This window comes from Aethalodelphis obliquidens, unplaced genomic scaffold (assembly GCF_003676395.1).
Source record: "Aethalodelphis obliquidens isolate GAN/ISIS:26980383/991018 unplaced genomic scaffold, ASM367639v1 scaffold9, whole genome shotgun sequence".
NCBI classification, from domain to species: domain Eukaryota; kingdom Metazoa; phylum Chordata; class Mammalia; order Artiodactyla; family Delphinidae; genus Aethalodelphis; species Aethalodelphis obliquidens.
This window is the reverse complement of record NW_020837953.1, coordinates 5,072,364-5,092,089: the sequence shown is the minus strand read 5'-3', so window position 1 is coordinate 5,092,089 and position 19,726 is coordinate 5,072,364. Positions and strand designations below refer to the sequence as shown.

The 19,726-nt window shown below is 46.4% G+C and overlaps 1 protein-coding gene across 1 annotated transcript in view; it reads left to right on the top strand.

Annotated features, from left to right (window-relative positions):
• C8A (complement C8 alpha chain) overlaps nt 1-13,252 on the top strand; it is a 72,734-nt gene extending 59,482 nt beyond the window's left edge. Inside the window, exons 8-11 of the mRNA XM_027110696.1 lie at nt 3,442-3,573; nt 4,719-4,876; nt 9,191-9,413; nt 13,101-13,252. Of these exons, the coding sequence (XP_026966497.1) occupies nt 3,442-3,573; nt 4,719-4,876; nt 9,191-9,413; nt 13,101-13,252 (665 nt within the window). The remainder of the gene's footprint in view (nt 1-3,441; nt 3,574-4,718; nt 4,877-9,190; nt 9,414-13,100) is intronic.
• Nucleotides 13,253-19,726: the final 6,474 nt, after the last annotated feature.

Sequence of the window (19,726 nt, the reverse complement as noted above, 5' to 3'; positions counted from 1 at the left end):
CTGACATCTAAGGAGCTGATGGGACGGGGTGGAGCCCTGGCAGAGCACCACCTGGTCCTATAGTCCAGGGATCCCCAACTCCCGGGCCATGGACTGGTAGCGGTCCGTGGCCCGTTAGGAACCAGGCCGCACAGCAGGAGCTGAGTGGTGGGCGAGGGACTGAAGCTGCATCTGTATTTACAGCCGCTCCCCATCACTAGCATTACTGCCTGAGCTCCGCCTCCTGTCAACATTATGGTGAGTTGTGTAATTATTTCATTATATATTACAATGTAATAATGATAGAAATAAAGTGCACAATAAAGGTAATGTGCTTGAATCATCCCGAAACCATCCCCCAACTCCATCCGTGGAAAAATTGTCTTCCACGAAATAAGCAACTCTCGGGAGCCAAATCCGTCTCCATTTACTATGTTGCCCCACACCTGCTAGCTTCTCAAGGCCAGAACCTTGTACTTTAGATTTGCATCATATTCATACCAGTTTTATTCTCACAGTGTCTACCTTGTCCAACACACGGTATGCCTGGGATGGTACATAGTAGATGCTTACTAAATTTTTCAGCAGAATTTAGTCTGATGCAATAAATAGAATTGGCTAATTCTTCTAAGCAAGAAAGACGAGTTTGAATCTCAGCTCCACTGTTCTTTTTAGCTATGTGGTTTTGGGCAAGATAATTAATCTTTATGAACCAAGGGCATCACAAGTAAACATAAGAAGTATGGGGTAGGTGACTAAGGATAATTTAGCCCTCATGCTGTATGATTCTCAAGTCACAGACCTCCCCTTGCTGGCTGGTACCCTCCTTCAGGGTCCTCGGGAGGCGATCCTTTGCAGACAAGCCGTGCTGCTGAGATCAAGCTGGAATTCTCTTCTCCAAGCAGCGCGTGGCAGGCTGTCTGCAGACCCCTCATGAGTATAATCACTCCACAGGCATCCTCCAGCCCCCACTAATCGGCCCGGCCCGTCACTTTAATTGGGCAGCACTACACCACTCACCTAAGTAATCACTCTGGCTTCTGCCCATGAATTCCTTTCATCCACTTTTGTTTATCACGGTTGAAGCATTTTTTAATCAAAACAATTAAATATGCTAAATCTTCCTCAATTAGTAGTGCATTAAAAATTAAAAGTACTTGAACGGAAATGGCAGAAGAAACCCTGTGCTCGGCGCTGAGTGCGGATACTTAAAGCATCACTTCTCCCAGGCACTCTCAGCTCGGAGTTATCCAGAAACTGCTGTGCACAGAGGCAAAGAGGGCTGCAGCCGAAAGGGGACTCAGGACGAGCAAGTCCAACCCTTTCTCTCCATAAATGGGAAACTGAGGCCCAGTGAGATCATGGGCCTTTTCTAAGCTCATACAGGGTGTCAGGGACTGGGACGCGTTTTGTTTTACCTTTTAAGAAAAATAAAATGTGTATATATTTAAGGTATATAGCATGATGATTTGATACAAATAAAGTGAAATGATTATTACAGTCAAGCTAATTAACATCTCTCTCCTCACATAGTTACGTGTGTATGACGAGAGTACCTGCAATCTACTCCCTTGGCAAATTTCCAGTGTTCAATACAATGTTATTGATATTAACTGTAGACATCAAGCTGTCCATTAGATCTCTAGGCTTATTCCTCCTACGTAACTACAAGTTTGTGCAGCATCCCCCCTTTTCCCCCACCTCCTCACCCCGGGCAGCCACCGTTCTCCTCTCTGCTTCTATATATCTGACTTTTGTAGAGTTCACGTATAAGTAAGATCAGGCATTTTTTTTTCCCTTTTGGGTATGGCTTATTTCGCTTAGCATAATGTCTTCAAGTTTCACCCATGTTGTTGCAAATGGCAGGATCTCTTTATGTTTTAAGGCTGAATAATTATTTTATATATAAATGGGATCTATGTGATATATATATATAGGGTATATATGTGGAATATATATATAGGTTATATATGTGGGATATATAGAGAGTATATACATATATACACACAATTGTATATATAATAATTATATATTTGTTATTATATATAATTATTATATATTTTATTTATATTATATAGAATAATTATGTATTAAAATTATATATATCTATAATAATTTCTTTATCCATTCATCTGAGTGACTGGGACTTAAATTCAGGATTCCTGACTTGTAAGATTCTTTCCATTAGAAGCCCTTACCAAAGGACTCTTGGCATTCATTTATTCACTCATTTTTTTTCATTCATCAATCATTTATTCTGAGAATACTCACTGAGCTCCTCCCCCATGGCAGACATCATGCTGCTAGGCTGACAAGAGAGTGGTGAATAAGATGCCAGTCCTTGACCCCATAGAGTCTGCAGTTTCATGCAAAGGCTGGCAGGTAAACTTGCTGCCTGATACTCCCTTAAAAATATTGAATCTAATCCTTAGCTTAACTGAATTACAGCCTAAATTATTTTTCCTTTGTGGGTGCCAGAATGAGACACTGACTGGTCATAATTATTGTATAGTTGCAGTGAAAAGTAATGACATGTTGCCAATGCAAACTCCAGTTCACAACCTTCAGAAGCCTTCAGCTACAGAGGGAGCCGAACTCTGCAGCAATGGTCAATATCTTGCTCCAGTCTGCTTTTGTAGCCTTATCTTGCCAGCTGACCAAGGGTTGGAAACCTAGTTCTGTTCACCTACAGGCTGTGGGATCGGGGAAAAATGATGTTATGCCTTTGAGAATTATGTTCCTCATCTGCAAAATGCAGATTCTGCAGCAACTCCTCAGATAGAGACAGAGACAACTGATGTGGGCCTCACAGTTCTCATGGCGCCAGAAGCCAAGCAGCCTCCCCAGGGATATCTATCCACCTTCTGACAGCACTCTGGCCTCTCTGCGGTGCAAAGAGGACCTGGGCAAAAAGAACTGGGACACATATGATCATTCAGACCTAAACAAAGCACATGGGTAGCTCTGAAGAAAGAGGGAAGTGTTCTGATCCAAAAATGCTTCATGGAAGAAACGATATTTGAATTGGAGCTTGAGTAGACTTTAGAAAGATGGTGAAAAAGGAGAGAGGAAGGGGCAGCAAATGCAAAATTGGTGCCAATCTTGGGCCAGGCACTGTGCTAGGCACAGGGGTATATGGAGATGGATGACATAGAATCACTGTCTCAAGGAGGCTCCGTGGAGAACGTGCAAAGGAAAGGGAACAAGCACTTTTCACCAACTAGTGTGTGCAATACATAGTCCTTCTCATTTCAAGAATATTTGCACTGGAACCAGACAGAAGAGAACACTGAAACTGGGTTAAAGAACTGGGATTTCAACCCAGACCTCTTAGACTGCAAAATACAAGCTAGCTTTTACTACTGTGAGCTAGTGAGCTGTGAGCTACTACTATGAGCTGGTTGTACCATATTCACGGTCTTTCAGCATCTCAGCATTCTGTTTCTCTGCTCCCTGTTGCAGGTGTTTCCATCAATGATATCAAGACATGCTTTGGAGGCTCTTTTGGCATCGACTATAAGTACACAGATACAACACAAATTGGAGGACGTTTATCAGGAGAAGATTGTAAAAAATTTGGAGGGGGCAAAATAGGCAAGTATTTAGTAATGGGCTTCCCAAAAAAGAGAAGCCAGATTTTCCCTTGGACACAAAATCGGGGCATGTACGCTATTCCCCGCCCCCCCCTCCACCAACTGATTCCATTTCAGTCAATGGTCATACTGCACATCTGCTGAATACCCCAAACCAATGACCTGTAGTGGGCTTATTTTGAATTCTGCATAGGCTGAGATCACCTTAGAAATACTTGACTTCGTACGGTGCACCCTCCTAGATTTCAAGCACTAGACAAAGATCTAAGTAAGAGCTGGGTTGAAAGGAATGTGCAGATGGAACTTGGAAAGTCGACTGTTGGATAAAGTCCCATCAGGTACAGTCCCGAGGGAGGAAACAAGTTTGCTGAGAGAGAAAAATGTGGTTATCAAGTCCAAGATTAAAGAATAATTATTAGAGAAAGACTGTACAAGAATATTCTGTAACATCTCCCACACAGGTCACTACGAGTGTTCATGTATTCACTCCTTCATTCAACCTGTATTGAGTAATTTTTTCCAGGTGGGAGACACAGAGGATGCAGGGATGACAAAATAGTTTATAGTACAGTGGATGAGTAGATGGGGTTCAAGTTACTCCCATTGCATTGGGCTACTCATGTCTCAGGGCCTTAACAAATCCTTCTTCTCTCTGATGCCCTTCCCTCCTCCTTCCAATTACCTGCCAAGACTTATCCATTCTTCTAGATAACTCACCTTTTTTCCTGACCACCTCCCCACTGCTACTATAGATCTGACCACATCTCTCTCTGCACCCCTACTGAGAGAGAAATCTGTTACAGCACTTACAATTTTCGATTGCACTTATTTGGCATGTAGCAGGCACCAAGTAAACATCTGACATAAATATCTGAATAAATGAATGAATGAGCCATCATCCACTTTCCCATCTTCTCCCTCCTCCATGTTGGGTTGGGCTGTCTTCCCAGCGTCTGCTCTAATCCAAAGGATGGATCTATTTCCAAGTCTCGGTGCTTCTTTTCTGCCTTGTCCTGCTAGTTAACCGAGCAAAGTAGAAGGGTGGGAGACAGCTCTAAGGAGAGCACTTACACTTTGTTCCAAATCTCATTAGCAGAGCTTGGCGTTTTAGGAAATGAGCTAATGTGGTTATTCTCTCGATGGCAGACGATTACAACAAGACAGTGGGTGTGGAAGACATCATTCCTCTGGTGCAAGGTGGCAGCCCTGGCTGGGCAGGTGGCTTGACACAAGACAGGAGCATCATTACATATCGTTCCTGGGGGAGGTCATTAAAGTATAACCCTGTTGTTATTGATTTTGAGGTAAGTCTTTTCGCAGTTGAAGAAACTCTACGTTCACGAGGAATGAAAGTGAAGCAGACCAGATCATTTCATATTTCTTATTATAAGCCCATCAGAGAACAAGATTAAATGTAACGGCACGCTGAACTGGTGGCCTTCCCCGTCTGACTACGGGGATACGTGACTCTAGACTCAGGCCACAGGAGAGCTGGGATCACAAGCTTACTATCCGGTCAGGGCCTAGATTTACACTCGTAGTCCCAGAATTTCTTCGGGATTAAGCCACCGTAGAAAAATAACAACTCACATACATAAAAGACTTTAAAAATCCCATCTGTTAAGTTGGAAGTTGGCAAACTTTTTCTGTAAAGGACCACATAGTAAATATTTTAGGCTCTGTGGGCCACATACAGTCCCTTTCATACAAGTTCTTCTTCTTCTACTTTTTTTTTTTTTTTTGCAATCTTGTAAAAATGTAAACATCATTCTTAGCTCAAAGGGCATACAGAAACAAGCCGTGGGCTGAGTATGATTTCAAGCTATAGTTTGCTGCCCCTCCCTGCTCTACATGGTCTCATCACAATGACCTCTGGCACAGATGGGATTCTCCCCATTGAAAAATTAGGAAACTGAGGCTCCAAGTCATCAAGTGAATCATTTCAGGTCACAGAGCTCATATGTGGCAGTACCTGGATCCCAGACCTTTGGACTTAATGTCCAGTTCTCTCTTCCCTCTATCCTAGCACCTGCCTTAAAGCCATGGTTCCCAGCCACCGGGGTCAATTTTGCTCCCCTAGGAGACATTTGGCAATGTCTGAAGACATTTTTTTTTTTTTTTTTTTTGCGGTACGCGGGCCTCTCACTGTTGTGGCCTCTCCCGTTGCGGAGCACAGGCTCCGGACGCGCAGGCTCAGCGGCCATGGCTCACGGGCCCAGCCGCTCCGCGGCACGTGGGATCCTCCCGGACCCGGGCACGAACCCGTGTCCCCTGCATCGGCAGGCGGACTCTCAACCACTACGCCACCAGGGAAGCCCTGAAGACATTTTTGATTGTCACAACTGAGAAGATGCTACTGGCATCTAGTGGGTAGAGGCCAGGGATGCTGCTAAACAGCCCCTAATCCACAGGATAGCGGCCCACAGCAAAGAAATATCTGGCCCCTAGTGTCAACAGTGCCAAAGTTGAGAAAGCTTGCCTTAAATCTCAAACCCCACAAAGGAAGTAAAATGGTATTCAAACTGCAAAGGAAGTGGCTTGTTCTACCAGTATTGTCACACTATTCAATTCATATGCAAGCGTAGTTCATTAGAAAAAAGAGTTATATTTTGGGCTTTTAAATAAAATATTATTGTTTTCTTGCCCATTTTCCCTGACGTTGCTCATTTTCTATAGAGAGTTAAAAATTCCAGGTGTGGATACATTCCTTCTCTTAAAATATATACCAACAGCTAAACCTAGAAATCTATTATAACACCCTCTTCTCTATGAAGAAAGAGGTCAGATGGATTAACCCTGATTGCATTTCTTCTCCGATAAATAAGGGACCATTTTCACACACCTGTAATTCACATAGGGTCTAAAAATTGCTATCATCAAGCTATTAGTGATTTGGGCAAACTGTAAAATTGCTATCAGGAGTAACATATAAACTTTCATGGTCAAGACGTGAGCTCTTTGTTTGCCTTGAGCAAAACTTCCAAGGGAAGACTGACATTCGTGACTTGGAGAAGACCCAATTCTGTCTTTTGGGAGAGCCTGGGTATGAGGTGAAAAAGATATAGTTTGGCTCATGGGTCAGCCACCTTTTTGATGTGTGACCTTGGATGAGTTACTTCATTTTCTGAGCTCCCGTTTTCTGCTCTGTAATATGGGCATAATAAAATGTTACATCCCAAGGTTAGGGAGAGAGAAGTGAGTACTTAGTAAATGTCAGTTGAGGAAGCAGGTTTGTGGAGGTTGCGTTAGCTGGCCAAATCTCAGAGCCGGGAAATGGCACAAGCCCAACTGGAGCCAAGACTGACTGACGCTAACGTTCATGATCTCTTTGCAACCCATGATGCCCCCTGGAAGGCTGGCTTCGAAACATGAGGCTGTTGGCAGGTCACAGAGCAGGGGAGTGACACAGATAGAGCTGTGCTTTGAAAGGAAGATGCTCACAGAGGTATGAAGGATGAAGGAGAGACAGACAGACAGACTATGGCCATGGAGAGGAAGTCAGTTAGGGAGTTATGTGGAACCTGGTGCTCGGAGTGGAGTCTTATTCATTTGCCTATTCCAGAGCTCAGCAGTGCCTATTTATGGCAGGTGCTTAGATTGAGTGAACATAGGAATCATGCTGTGTGATGATGCTGTTATGGTATATATTATTCTATGTTATATGTTATGTTATAGTGTGTTGATATCACACTACTTGCCTTCTCTGAATCTTTCCTCTCATTTGTAAAATGGGAACGAGACCGTTGCCAATATCTTTTCAAGCTCTAACATTTTAAGAATCATTTCTCCATCCCTCTTCCCTCTTTAAGTTCCACAGCCCTTCCCAATCCTCTGCATGAGGATTTGGGGAAGAGAAAGGAGAGATGGGGGTCTGAGTGCTGACCTCCCCTGGAAGGTCAAAGGGAAGTTGCCCGTTGGTCCTGGCCTTCTCTGGAACTAAGAGTCATCTTTAACCGGGGCAGCCCTTTCTGTACTGATTTCCTAACAATGGGGCCAAATTCCCTGAACTTCCAGTAATGGTCTTCTCCCCTTGGCTGGGGGCCCAGCCAGTCCTGACAAGAGCAGCCTGGTGACCTCAGGCACAGCCCCCTGGCCACAGGTCAAGGTTTGTTTGTCATGGGTCTTTCTGTACACATCTCCAGGAACCCATTCAAAGCATGGCGAGTGCCCTACTGACCTCTGATTCTTGAGAAGTGAGTTTGCTCCAGTGGGGCTCAGTCCCATCTCTGAATGGCTCTGTGACCTTGGCAAATCCCTCCCCTCTCAGAGCCTCAGGTTACTCTCCTGTAAAATGAGAGATCTGGAAAAGAGATTTCATTTGATGGTTATGTGTTAAAATACATAGCCTTATAAGCATGCTGAAGACAACCATATATACATGCAATTTGAAAAATATAGGCTTTTTTTTTTACTATCATCACATCTAACTAATAAAAATGGTGCTTTATTTTATACTGTTCTTCCCCTTTGCGGTGATATCTCACACTCATTACTTTTTTAGATCCTCACGTGAATTCTAAGAAGAAGGTTATTACACCCATTTTATAGAAAACAGGGCTCAGGCTTGGGGGCGAAAGTTACGAGTTCTGGGCCACACAGCTGGGAAGCGAGCAGCATTGATTTAGCTTTGACTATGTGACAGGTCTTCCCCATCTCTCAACTTTAATCCTCACAGTAAACCTGGAGTGTAGGACTATTGTTCTCACTTTACAGATGAGGAAGGAAGGCTTCATGTGTAATGGGACAGAGATCACACAGCTACAAGTTACAGAGCTGGGACCTGACGCCAGATTTTCTAGCTGCAGAGTCAGTGCTCTTTGCTACATCTACTACTTCCCAAGCAGGGGTTGACTCCCCCACACCCCCGCCCCAGGGGACATCTGGTGTCAGGAGACAGTTCCGGTTTTCATGACTGGGAGGTTCTACTGGCATCTAGTGCGTAGAGGCCAGCGACGCTGCTAAACACCCTACAATGCACAGGCCAGCCTGCCCCTGTCAACAAAGAATTGTCCAGCAGGAAATGCAATAGTGCCAAGGTTAAGAAACCCTAGACTACAGTCCTGCCTAGAATGGGCATATGTGAATGACTCCGCCACCATCATCCCCCCAACACCCTCAAATACACACAGGCAAACACCACATTCACACCATTAGGGGCGGTGCTCAGCAGTGGCAACACAACTGCATTAAGGACTTTACTAATTCCTGCAATGAAGGTTGACAATAAAAGACACACACACACACACACACACACACAAATATATAAATACTTTATACTCTTCCTGATTCCTAAAAGTGCTGGAGGGGGGCAGATGAGTTGGCACAGATAGCTTCTGGGCTCTTGTCTTCCTCTGGGACCACAGGTTTCAAAGTTAAGGAGGTTGGTGTTCAGCATGGTCCACTGTGTGGTCCTGAGCTGGTCACTCAAACACTCTGAGCCTCTGCTTCTTCATCCATGGGTTGGGGGATTCAGGATCCAATACAACTGGATAAAGTTGAGTGTCTGGCTCTGTGCCTGGCATGTAGCAGGCCTTCCAGAAGGCTGAAGGCCAGTTCTTGGGCTCTGGGAAGCTGGACAGAGCCCAGGGACGGGCCCTCTGTTCTTTCTGTGCCCACAGTTGCAGCCCATCCATGAGATACTGCGGCACACGAACCTGGGGCCTCTGGAGACCAAACGTCAGAACCTGCGGCGAGCCTTGGACCAGTACCTGATGGAATTCAATGCCTGCCGCTGTGGGCCCTGCTTCAACAACGGGAAGCCCATCCTCGATGGTACCAGCTGCACATGTCAGTGCCCCCTGGGTCGCCAGGGCCTTGCCTGTGAGCAAATGGAGTCACAGGGTAAGACCCGCACACCCTCACTCAGGTTCTAGCCTATCTCGGCTTAGAGGGGCCAGCACAGAAGGGACCTTTGGGGTTCCCAGCCTCTCTGTTCTATGCCCTCTTGCCCATTGCTCTAGGAACGCACATTCTGAGCTTTATGGCTGACCCCCTACATTTACTGGTTTTTATGCTTTCTCCTTGCCATTAGGACCCTCTCAGATGACGACTGTTTTTTACCAAGGTGTATATGGACAACAGGATTCATTTCCGGAGGGATGTATTCGTTTCCTAGGCCTGCCATAACAAATTACCAAAAGCTGGGTGGCTTAAAGCAATGGAAATGTATTGTCTCACACTTTTGGAGATTAGAAATCCCAAATCCAGGTGTACTGGCTAGGTGGCTTTCTTCTGGAGGCTCTGTGGGAGACTCTGTTCTCTCTCCTAGCCTCTGGCATGAGTCAGCAATGCCCGGCATTCCTTGGCCTGTGGCTGCGCCATTCCAGTCTCTGCCTCTGTCTTCACATGGTGTTCTCCACTCTACGTCTCTGTTTTCTCTCTTATAAAAATACTAGTCATTGGATCAGGACCTATCCTGATCCAGCATGACATCATCTTAAGTTGAGTTTATCTGCAAAGATCTTATATCCAAATAAGGTAACATTCACAGGTAATGGAGTTTGAACTTCAACCTATCTTTTGGGGGACACAATACAACCCATTACAAGGGATAAGTAAGTTGTCATTATAGCACAAGGAGTCATGACTAAAAACAAGGTTGGGGCAAGTAACATAAAGCTTAATGTTTCAACGTTTAAACATATTAAGCCGTGGCACAAACCAACGGGTATCAGAAAAGAAGGTTCTCAAACGAGGGTTAGAAATCCATGTCCCTTAAAGATGAAGAAGTCTAGAGACCTGGGTGTGAATCGCAGCTATTTCACTAACTTACTGAGATACCAGTTAATTGTTTCTTCTTTCTGAGGCCTTTCTCATCTATGTTTCCCTTTGAGCTCCAAGAATCTCTACGCATGTTCTAATCCCTAAGCTTCCAATTTTCATGCATACTTGGTACATAGAATGATGGCAAAAATATGGGCTACCAAATCAATGTATAAATCAATCTCATTTGGCAACTGCGATGAAGAAAATGTAAAGAAAAAAAAAAGTCTGGAAAACAAACAGCTGAAGCACAGTGTAGATGGGATAGGAGGCTGATTTTAAAATGAGATGACGGTGGGTTAAAATTTTCTCATTGGGAGAGTCGTTCTAAAGGGGAGGCAGGATAGCATAGCTCTGGTGTCAAATAGGCCTTCACACCCCAGTGCTGCCAATTGGCATGTTGGGTGGGCATCCCCTGTAAAATGGGGGTGATATCAGTACCTCCATCACAGGTTGTGTTGAGGGTTAAACTAGCTAACTTGTGTGGCAAGCTCAATTCTAATAAGTAAGAAGAAGATAGAGCCCTATTGGTAGAAGATCTGTCCTGGGTTGGGGCCACATCTAAATCCCTCCTTTGTGAGGTGAAGGGAGTACAAATTGGGTCCCCAAAAGCTGCCTGGTATCCTATAGGAGGAATTCTGAAAGGGGTGAGCCAGGATGGTGAGTGAATTCCAGAGTCCTTATGAAGGAGGATGCAGACAACAAAAACCACGCAGAACAACGACCAGGGCCAAGCCTGGCACAGTTTCCTCATGTGAATTGAAAAAAGGAACTGCCTGTTAGGTGGGTAAATTGGGAGGAACAAAGAAAACCACTCGGGGTTGATACTGCCCAGCTCCAGACCCAGGGATTTCTTGACTTTTCAAGCAGAGTTTGGACTGGGTTTCAGCCCCATTTACCTTATTGGCCAGGCAACTTTCTAGAGGGACCAAAGGTCAATGAACAGAAAGAACAACAAATTCTGTACCAGGCACTATTGCAACACTTTATGTGCACGAACTCCTTTATTCCCCCAAGAATGTGATGAGATAAATATCAATACTATTACCTCCCCAATTCACAGATGAGGACACAGGGGCAGGAGGAAGGGGAGATAACTCGCTGAGTCATCTAGCTGGGGAGTGTCAAAGCCAGGATTTGGACCCAGGTGGTCTGATGTTAGGACCCAAGCTCTTAACTGTTACATTCTACTAATTGACATCCTAAGAGTCTGGAAATTTGGGGAATGGGGGTAGAGGGTCTGAGATGATTGCACTGATTATCATTTTGGGGAGTGGAGAGGGAGGGTATGGCCCAGGTCCTGGTTATCGGGCTGACCTGGCTTAAAGGGACAGACATGAGCTCTGCCTGGGTAATTAGAATTAGAGCATGTCAAGGGCCCTCAGAGCCAGTGACTTGCTTGGATCCCTGTTCACACAGCATAGAGCAAAGTGAACAGGGAGTGTGGACTACCTAGAGATGCCTCTCCAATGATCCAGTGCTGGGCTTGGTGGTGGCCATGCTAAGTCATATGCACACATGATGGGCACTGGAGAAGGGGGACACAATGTCGATGATCAAGGGGGGTGGCAGGGCGCAGAGGGCTGGGTCGTCCTCACAGTCCCACTTCTCCTGCATGACTACAGTCAGCTGCAGGCAGCTCCCGGTGTTCCATTCACCTTGTTCCATGCCCGAGGGGTATGGACCTCGGGTGGCCTTGGGACTATCAGACTAAACTTTCAGCCAGACAGAGGTCGATCTGGCAAGGAAGTCTAGGGCGGGGGAGTCAGCCACCATGGAGACCCATTGTCGTAGGTGCCGAGGGATTTTCTCCGCAAATCTTTGCCTGTAGGGACCGAGCCACAGAGGTGGGAGAAATAGAGAACCCCTCTGTGGCTGCCCCACCAGGGAGTGTAATGACAGAGCTGGAAGGGACTTGAAGATAATCTAATCCAATGATATTCACACTGAGATCTGAGGAAGCTTGGGGTCTCCTAGGGGCTGCCCCAGAGGAGCAGGGCAAACCTGATAGACACCCAGCTTCAAATAGAACAGCTTCACTTTCATCTGACTTCCATGCTGGGGCCCACATAAGAAGATTTCATTTAAGAAAAAAAAAAAACAGTAATGAAAAAAATAATGATGGAAAACCCTACTGGATCAGTCCACCCTTTTCCTTTACAGAGGCGAAAGCTCAGGCTGAGAGAGGAGATGGGATGGTCCAAAGGCACAGAGTCAGTAGGAGGCAGCAGCCCCAGGCTAGAGGGATTGTATAAACTGGATTTCTAGAGACAGCCCATGGTCAGCGCATGTGTTCTGATACTCTGTGCAGAGCATCTGTCACCCACCGTGGCCCCATCGCTGGAGTCTGAGTGGGGTTGATTTGCAAACCTTCATTTAAAAGCCCAGCTATCCTTTGCATAGGGGTGTCTGGCTGGCCTTTGTGAAGCTCCAGCTGGGGTGAGTTCCCTGTCTGCACACTCACCACTGGCTCAGCGTCATTCTTCCAGAGATGCGCGCCTCCCTGCCTCTCTCCGCTATCCATCTTCCGTGGAACCGCAGGTTCCAATTTCATGAGATGGGCTCCCAGCGGCCTCTTCTCACTCCATCCAGAGTTTCAAATTAAGTGCGAGGCAGTGAGCACAGAGGTCTGGGTTGGCTACACGGAGGCATTTCCCCAAGGGGAGATTGCAGACCACTCTAGGGCAGCGGGATGGGCCTCACTCAACCAGCCAAGCTGCCGCTTGTATGCTAACCTCCTTGTGCCCTGGGAAATTATCCATGCAGGAGAAAAGGCGGATGGTCACTGGGGCTGCTGGAGCTCATGGTCTGCTTGCAAATCGGGCACCCGGGAAAGGAGGAGAGAGTGTAACAATCCTGCACCCCAGAACGGAGGTACCTCGTGTCCGGGCCACAGAGTGCAAACCCAGGCATGCTGAGGGCTCTGGGCACAGGCTGCAGCTGAGGCAGCGGATGTCACTGCCTGAGCTGACCACTGGATACCGACCGACTTCACTCAGCTGACAGAAGACGCCAATCAACATGGACTTCTTCTTTGTCCTGGACCAGGCCATGCCATCAACAACCAACTGTTCTATTACCCACAAAACTCAGTCACAATTGGGTGTTGAGTGTTAATGGCTCATAGAGCTTTGGATCATCTAAAAAATAAATAAATAAAAGAAAGAAGAAAGAAAAGAAGAAATCTCGATTCATGTCTTAGAGCAACTTATAGGATGGTAGAGGCATAAGGCAGGCAGACGCTCTTGAAACTATCCGTAGCCAACAAAACAAAGTACCGTGAGAACGATCTCAGTTATTTGATAACAATATTTGCTCATTTGTAGAAAACGATTATCAGTTTGTAAGATAAGCAGACATACTGAAACAAGGAGAAATATTAAAGATTGCCTTGAGTTCCTTCACTTTTCCTTCACTGGGACTCAACATATTCTCGTATTCCTTCAATTAATCTCTCTTGTTTCTTGAGTTCTTATCACAAATATCACCGTTCTCCCAATTAAGTAACTGGCACACTAATAATAGGCTCACAGCACACTATTCTTTTCCTTCATCGCCTTCTTCGTAATTAGCAATTACATATTGGGTCCCACAACCTCCTGTGACTATTTATGACTTGTCTCCCCATGGACGGCAATCTTGAGGGCAGCGATCAGCTTCGTCTGGTTCAGCACTGCATCCCCAGAGGTGAGGGCTGTGCCTTGAACTGGAGGGAATGAACAAGCATCTGTGCGAGAAGTGAGGGAATGAACTCAAGAGTCGGTTCAAAAATGTGGTCCTTCTTAGTCAGCCTCCCAGAGTAGAATGTGGATCTGGGGGGCCGACCAGTTCATGTGCCCGGGCCCACCTGTGGGAGAGCTAGTCACATCCGCCTGCCTCAGTGTCCCCACAGCACTCCAATCAGGCCTCAAAGAGAGAATGTGTGTGTTGCACTGACTTTTCTGTTGACCCATAGGTTTCCCCTATAGGTTGTGAGCTCCTTGAAGGTGGAATCTGCCGTCCCAGTTGGTATAAGAAACATATGTTGACTGATATATGTGTATCAGTCAACACTCCCTATCCTTCCAGAATCCTCAATCTTTTTTGGGTGATAATGAGACATAAACACACACACACACACACACACATGCACACACACACGCACCCATGAAACAATTAGAAGCAGTTTTAGGGACACAGGAAGTGAATTGCTGAGTTAATGCCAAAATACGTGGCACACAAAGGAGGCCAGGTGGAAGAGAGATTTACCTTTCTTTGTCTGTATTAAATATACAGAATGGGGGTTGACCTAGACCTTGAGGGATTTTTGAACTAGGCAGAGAGGGAAGAGAACTTTAGATAGGAAAACAGCATGTCACAAAGTTTGAACCTCAGAAAGAATATTAGGGGTGTATGTAGGTGTATATGTGTTGGAAGAGGGAGTGGGAATAAAATAAGTTATATAAAATACTTAGCACAATACCTGTCACGTGCAAAATTATTAGCATCACTCTTATTGTTACTATTATTAATTAAAGCTTATAGTTTAGAAGTTTGTTTCTGAACTCTTTAGATCTGAAAGAAGGAAAAAGGACTCCCATATTCCTTCTCATCCTGTCATTAATTTACTTTTTAATGTCCATGAATAATTAATTTCCATTCGTTATTTACTGTGGAGCAGTAGTTACATCCTAGGAAGTGTTGAGAGGCAGATTGGCTGGCCAAGTGGACAGTTTACAGAGGACATTCAAGCTTGATCTAAAAGCGGTAGTTCTCAGCCTAGGTTGAGCATGAGAATCACGTGGGCAGTTTTAAAAACCCTGACGTCCAGAGGCTGAACCCCATACCAATTCAATCCAAATTTCTGGAGATGAGAGCCAGAGATCAGTAGTTTACTATCTTCAGTACCTTGTAATAACCTGTAATGGAAAAGAATCTGAAAAAGAATATATGTGTATGTGCGTGTGTACATATATAAAACTGAATCACTTCGCTGCATACTTGAAACTAACACAACATTGTAAATCAACTATACTTCAATAAATAAATAAAAGCTTCCCAGGCGATTCCAATGCAGCCAAGGCTGAGAATTCCTGAGAGCTACACGTTCACGGGTGTGTAACAAAAGGGCACCACAGTAAGGTTTATCTGCGTACCTTATCTCATCTTAACAAGGATCTCTAATATTTGTTTTCTGAGTCCCATTTTACAGATGAGGAAACAGAGTCTCTGCGAGGCTGAGCCTGGTGGGTCACAGAGCTGGCAGGTTGGCCAGGGTGTGAATGCAGTCCATCAAGCACGTGCACCCCCACCTCTGCTCTGGGCTGTCAGCCAGTGGAGGGATTTTGTGTGTGGGGCGCAGAGGAGAGGGAAGAAACCAGAGGCCAGGAAGCTCATCAGGAAGTACGTGTAGTCCTTTAGATGCGAGATGAGAACGCTGGGATTAAACAATGGCCTGGATCAGCCGTGAGCCAAAACAACCAGCCGAGCAATGCCATCTTCCCACCGTCTGAGCCACAGAACCAAGGCCAGTGTCTTCCCCGCTCCTCTGAGGATGCTGCCTCCCCAGCAGCTTTAGAAATGACAATACAGCGGCAGTAGCAGTTTCCGCAGCAGCCACCCTTCACCAGATCAGCGCCTCTCCCTCTTCAAGGATGCCTGGCTCTCACCCCGCAAAAGGCATAAAACCCACCAAATGTATTCTCCCTCAGGATTTTTCAGGAGATCTATAATCCACGGTTTTATAGGTAGTGGATGTAAAAACACGGTTTAACGATATAATCTTCAGCTTGACAAGGTGTCTTTTGAAAAGTAAATTAATGACAGAATGAAAAGCAATAAGAAGAGGCTTTTTTCTTTTTTTCTGCTTTGAGATAGAGGAAGATCTAAAGAGTTCAGCACTCAATGAATCTCTTCTGAACTGGATGGCTTTAGGGTGAAGAAAATGGACAGAAAGGGTAGCCTTCAAAACCACAGTGCAGAAATGAGAGACGGCAGAGGGAGGCCACCGGGTACTGTTTGAGGAAAGGTATGGGACATAGATTAGCAGAAGCACGCTTCTCCGTGAAGAAAACTGGGGCTTCTATCCCCTGGCTTGGGAAATGGGTGAGCACTCTGGGGAGCCCTGTGCTGGGCCCCGGGCTGGGTGCTGGGGGGCCGGGAATGAATCAGACACAGTCCCAGCGCTGGAAGATTGCCTGGCCTGATGGAGGAGGCCTGTGAACCATGCCCCAGGTCCCATACCAGCAGGAAGCCAGGCTGGGGAGAAGGAAGACAGCCTGGATAGGAGAGGAGACGAGGCCAGCAGAGTCTAGGAAATGAGTGGGAGTTTAAGAAGCAGACAAAGGGGAAGAAGGGCCTGGACATCGCAGAGGAAACAGTATGTGCAGAGTCGAGAGGTGGGAAACCGCGAGGCGGGTGGAAAGTAATTACTGCTCAGCTCCTGGGGGTGGTCGCTGGTGCCCCTCAGGCTGGGGAGAGCTGGGTTTGGAGCATTGGTTTGGTCACTGGGCCTTTCCTGAGGGCAGCAGTATGTGGTCCTGGGGAGATTTCCACAGATGGTCACTTTCCACCCACGTCCCTGCTCTCCTTGGGAGCTCCTGGTGCTTCAACTCTCCACAGCCATTATTTTAAAGCACAAGAATCTTAACCTGGATTCACAAGGTTTGCTCTGGTCTGATGTCAGCGTACCACTCCATCTTTATTTCCCTCTGCAGACTTTATGAGCCAGTATACTAAAAACCTGTCCTAACAGGACCACAAAGCCCTGAATGCCTAGCTCTCACCTCTCTCTGACGTCATTTCCTTCCGTTTACTCTTCCTACTGTCACGCTGCTCCAGCCATGGAAGCCTTTTTGCTATTCCTCACACATGCCAAACTCTCATGCCTCAGGACCTTTGCACCTGCTTTCTCGTCCACCTGAAATGTTCATCCTCTAAAGGAGTTCATCCAAGAATCACTCCCTTGTTTCATTCACATCTCTGCTCAAATAATACCCCTCCAAAGACCTTACCCTCATTTATTTTTTCTGGTATAGCACTTATCACTACCTGAGATTATAGATTTTTTTTCTTGGTATGCCTCCCCCCCATTAATATGCAAGCTTTTTCATGGCTTGATCCCCAGTATCTAGAACAGTATTTGGCCTTAGGAGGGGGTTCAATAAATAATTGTTGTTTGAATGAACTACTTCTAATTCAATCCCTCAAATAGGTCTTTTGTCCCCTCCAGGCCTTTGTACACACTACCTTAGAAGCACCCGCACCTGCCAGCCCCCATCTTCTCCCAGCTCTTCACCAGCCCTCTGTAGGGTATGGATTAGGTATCCATTCACCCAAAAAGCCAACCCTGACCCCTCCCACTCCCCCATACTTCATCAGGCGCTACTCCCTGATACGGAGCACTGTCCATACCCTATCACTGTAGGCACCTTATTCTGTCACTATAGTCTCCCCCACCCGGTGACACCTTGCAGGGCAGATGGGGACTCAGATTTACTTTCGGAGCCTCAGTACCTAGCACAGCACTTTAAATACCTAGGAGTTTCCCAGTAAAAGGATGCTGTTCTCTCTCTGGCCCCTCCGTGCTAGAGGCAAAGGCTCTGAAACAGGCTTTGCACAGAGTACGTAGGAACTCGTGAGAGACAACCCCATGGAAGACGTTTTTACAGGACTCCCAGGTCCTACAACCTTCCTGGTACATCAGAGGGCAGCGCATGCTACTCTTAGAGACTGTATACATTTAAGAGAGAGCCCACTGTTTCCACCTTAGTGAAGGAAAGCCCAGCAAATTGAGTTAAAATTTCTGCATTCGTAGCCCAGGGGTTTTCCGCGCTCCTCTGGGAGAGAGAAAGGAAAATATGTTTCCCTTCTATATTAACAGCTTAAAATGTGAGATAAATCCTCCCATCCTAACCTCTTTTTCACGAACGGACTTGGCTGTCCAGTGGCATGATACATGTCTGACGGATCTATTTCTCCATTCTATTCCTTTAGACGTAGCAGCTAAGAAGTTTCATCTATTATTTGTCTCTCTCTCCCATTCCCATTTTCCTAACCAAGCATGTAGAGCAGGCAGCTGATGGATGGATGGTGTTTGGGATAAAAGGGGCCAGAATCAGATAGTGTTCAGGATCTGAACAAACTGGCTTATTAACAAGGAGGCCCCTTCGGCGGGAGGTGGTGGGGGAAGGAGGGCTGGATACCAGACAATGGCCAGTGACGGATGAAGGAGCACCTGGGGTTGCAAGGTGTAGACGCGAGGTAACTGGTGGCCGCAGCCTCCGATAATGGGAGCGCCTGGGCTCTGGAGCAGCCTCCTGCACAGAGGTGAATGTCAGACCAGCCTCTTGACTTCCTTTGACAATCCTCCAAGATTCACTGCTGCAAAGGCAAGTCCTATTCCCTCTCGTCTTCCTTTCCGTAAAATACAATCTCCACGCTCAACAAGGGAGAGCTGCTAGGCAGGGTGCCAAGGGCCAGATGTCAGGCAGGGCTGGTTCAGCATCCACGCCTGGGAAGGCAGTTGAGCATCGCCATGTGCCAGGCACTCTGGGGTGAGAGCAGTTCCTCTGCGTATGCCGTGTCATTCAAGCCTCATGCTTGGGCCATCGATTATTGGCCCTATATTCTGATGAGGACACTGAGGCATGGAGAGGATAAGGGACATCATCAAGGCTTCTCAGCTAGGAAGTGGTGGTGTGGGGTCTGATCCCTCTGTTCCTCTGCCGCAAAGCCTTCTGAACGGCTCTGCTTCTCCACTGCAGGGACGTGCCAGACTAGAGGCCTTTCTCTCTCTTCTGTGCAAGCGGGCAGGTGGGCATGCACCCACCCTACAATGTAACTGGACCCGCTCCTGTGGCAGCAGGACGTTGGGGAGCCCTGTGGCAGCCACCCTCGGACTGAGGCAGTTCTGCCACTTTCGAGCTGGGTGGTCTTGGGCAAATTGCTCAGTCTCTCCGAGGCTCTGTCTCATCACCTGTCAAAGGCAGATAATAAATCCTTCCTCTTTCAGGCATTGAGAGGATTAAGCTGGATTAGGTATGTGAAAGTTCTTTATAACTGGTAATGCCCTCTGCAAATATTAGTTATTATGCTGTTACATTTTCCCTTAATAACCCAGAGCTCGGGATATAAAAGCCTTCCATGTCCTTTATTAAGACACGTCCTAGGGGCTAAGCTATCTTATGTCTTTCTTGTTCTCATGTGTTATAGTGGGTTTAGTACCGAAATGTACTAAACCAGTTGAAAGCGGTCTTAACCGACTTTAGAAAACCAAACACGCCAACCATAGCTCTCGTCGATGTTTTGAGGAATCCCCAGGACCGGTGATGTCAGCGATACTGTGGGGTGCTGACTGTCCCAGGTACTCTCCTGGGCGTGGTTAATTCACATCCTCCCTAACCCCAGGAGGA